General features: G+C 43.1%; 1 protein-coding gene across 1 annotated transcript in view; it reads left to right on the top strand.

Annotated features, from left to right (window-relative positions):
* PRDM1 (PR domain containing 1, with ZNF domain) overlaps positions 1-552 on the top strand; it is a 26,699-nt gene extending 26,147 nt beyond the window's left edge. The window contains exon 7 of the mRNA XM_009327926.1: positions 1-552. This exon is cut by the window's left edge and continues 38 nt beyond it. Within this exon, the coding sequence (XP_009326201.1) occupies positions 1-552 (552 nt within the window).
* The last annotated feature ends 579 nt before the right edge of the window (positions 553-1,131 follow it).

Here is a 1,131-nt window from a genome sequence, read left to right as displayed (position 1 = left end):
ACCAGCAATCTCAAAACCCACCTGCGGCTCCACTCTGGAGAGAAGCCTTACCAGTGCAAGCTCTGCCCGGCCAAATTCACCCAGTTTGTGCACCTGAAGCTGCACAAGCGTCTCCACACCCGGGAACGTCCCCATAAATGCATCCACTGCCACAAGAGCTACATTCACCTCTGCAGCCTCCAGGTCCACCTGAAGGGCAACTGCCCCGTCGCTCCTGCCTCCGGCCTCTCGATGGAGGACCTGAATCGAATCAACGAGGAGATCGAGAAGTTCGACATCAGTGACAATGCCGACAAGCTGGAAGAAGTGGAGGACAATATCGACTTAACATCGATCGTGGAGAAGGATATACTGACCATGCTCAGAAGGGAAATGGAAGGAGCTAATCTGAAAGTATCTCTACAGAGGAACCTGGGAAACGGACTTATCTCCTCAGGATGCAACCTTTACGAGTCGTCGGATATGTCAATTATGAAGTTGCCTCACGGTCACCCACTACCTCTGTTACCTGTAAAGGTCAAGCAAGAAACAGTTGAACCAATGGACCCTTAAGACTTTTTGGCAAAGTGATTTTTTTTTTTTTATTTATGACTTGGCAAGTCAGGGTGCCTGTAGCAGTTGCTTGTACATAGTTTCAATGCTGCAAAGCAATCTTGGCTTACGGTAGTTTCCCTACGCTCCTCAGCTGAAAGAAGGAACTCCAAAGTTACTGTTTTCTCAGGGCATAAAGAGAGGCAAAGGACTGCGCGTTGCCTCGCCGGTTACTAAAAGACAATCATCTATCCGTAACTATTTTTTCAATGTTAGTAATTCATAATTTATTATGCAATTAATCATTCTAAAAGCAATAATTAGGAAAATGTTTACAATGACTGGAAAATTCATTGTAATTTTTACTTTAAATGTTTTTATTTTTTGTTTTATGGCCATTCTCTGTAGATATTTTTTCTGCACATCTGTTTTAAGAACCTAAGATTGGGGTTTCAGTAAATGTGTTTTATGTACCGATGTCTTTTAAACAAACGTGGTTTTTCGTGTTGCCAGAGTTGGACATTTGACATACAGAATCCTAGATCCATTGGTTTGAAAAAAAATGCTGTGTACTTTTATGCGCAAATCGCCCCACTGGGA

Source organism: Pygoscelis adeliae, unplaced genomic scaffold (assembly GCF_000699105.1).
Source record: "Pygoscelis adeliae isolate BGI_AS28 unplaced genomic scaffold, ASM69910v1 Scaffold76, whole genome shotgun sequence".
NCBI classification, from domain to species: domain Eukaryota; kingdom Metazoa; phylum Chordata; class Aves; order Sphenisciformes; family Spheniscidae; genus Pygoscelis; species Pygoscelis adeliae.
This window is presented reverse-complemented; position numbering and strand designations above follow the sequence as displayed.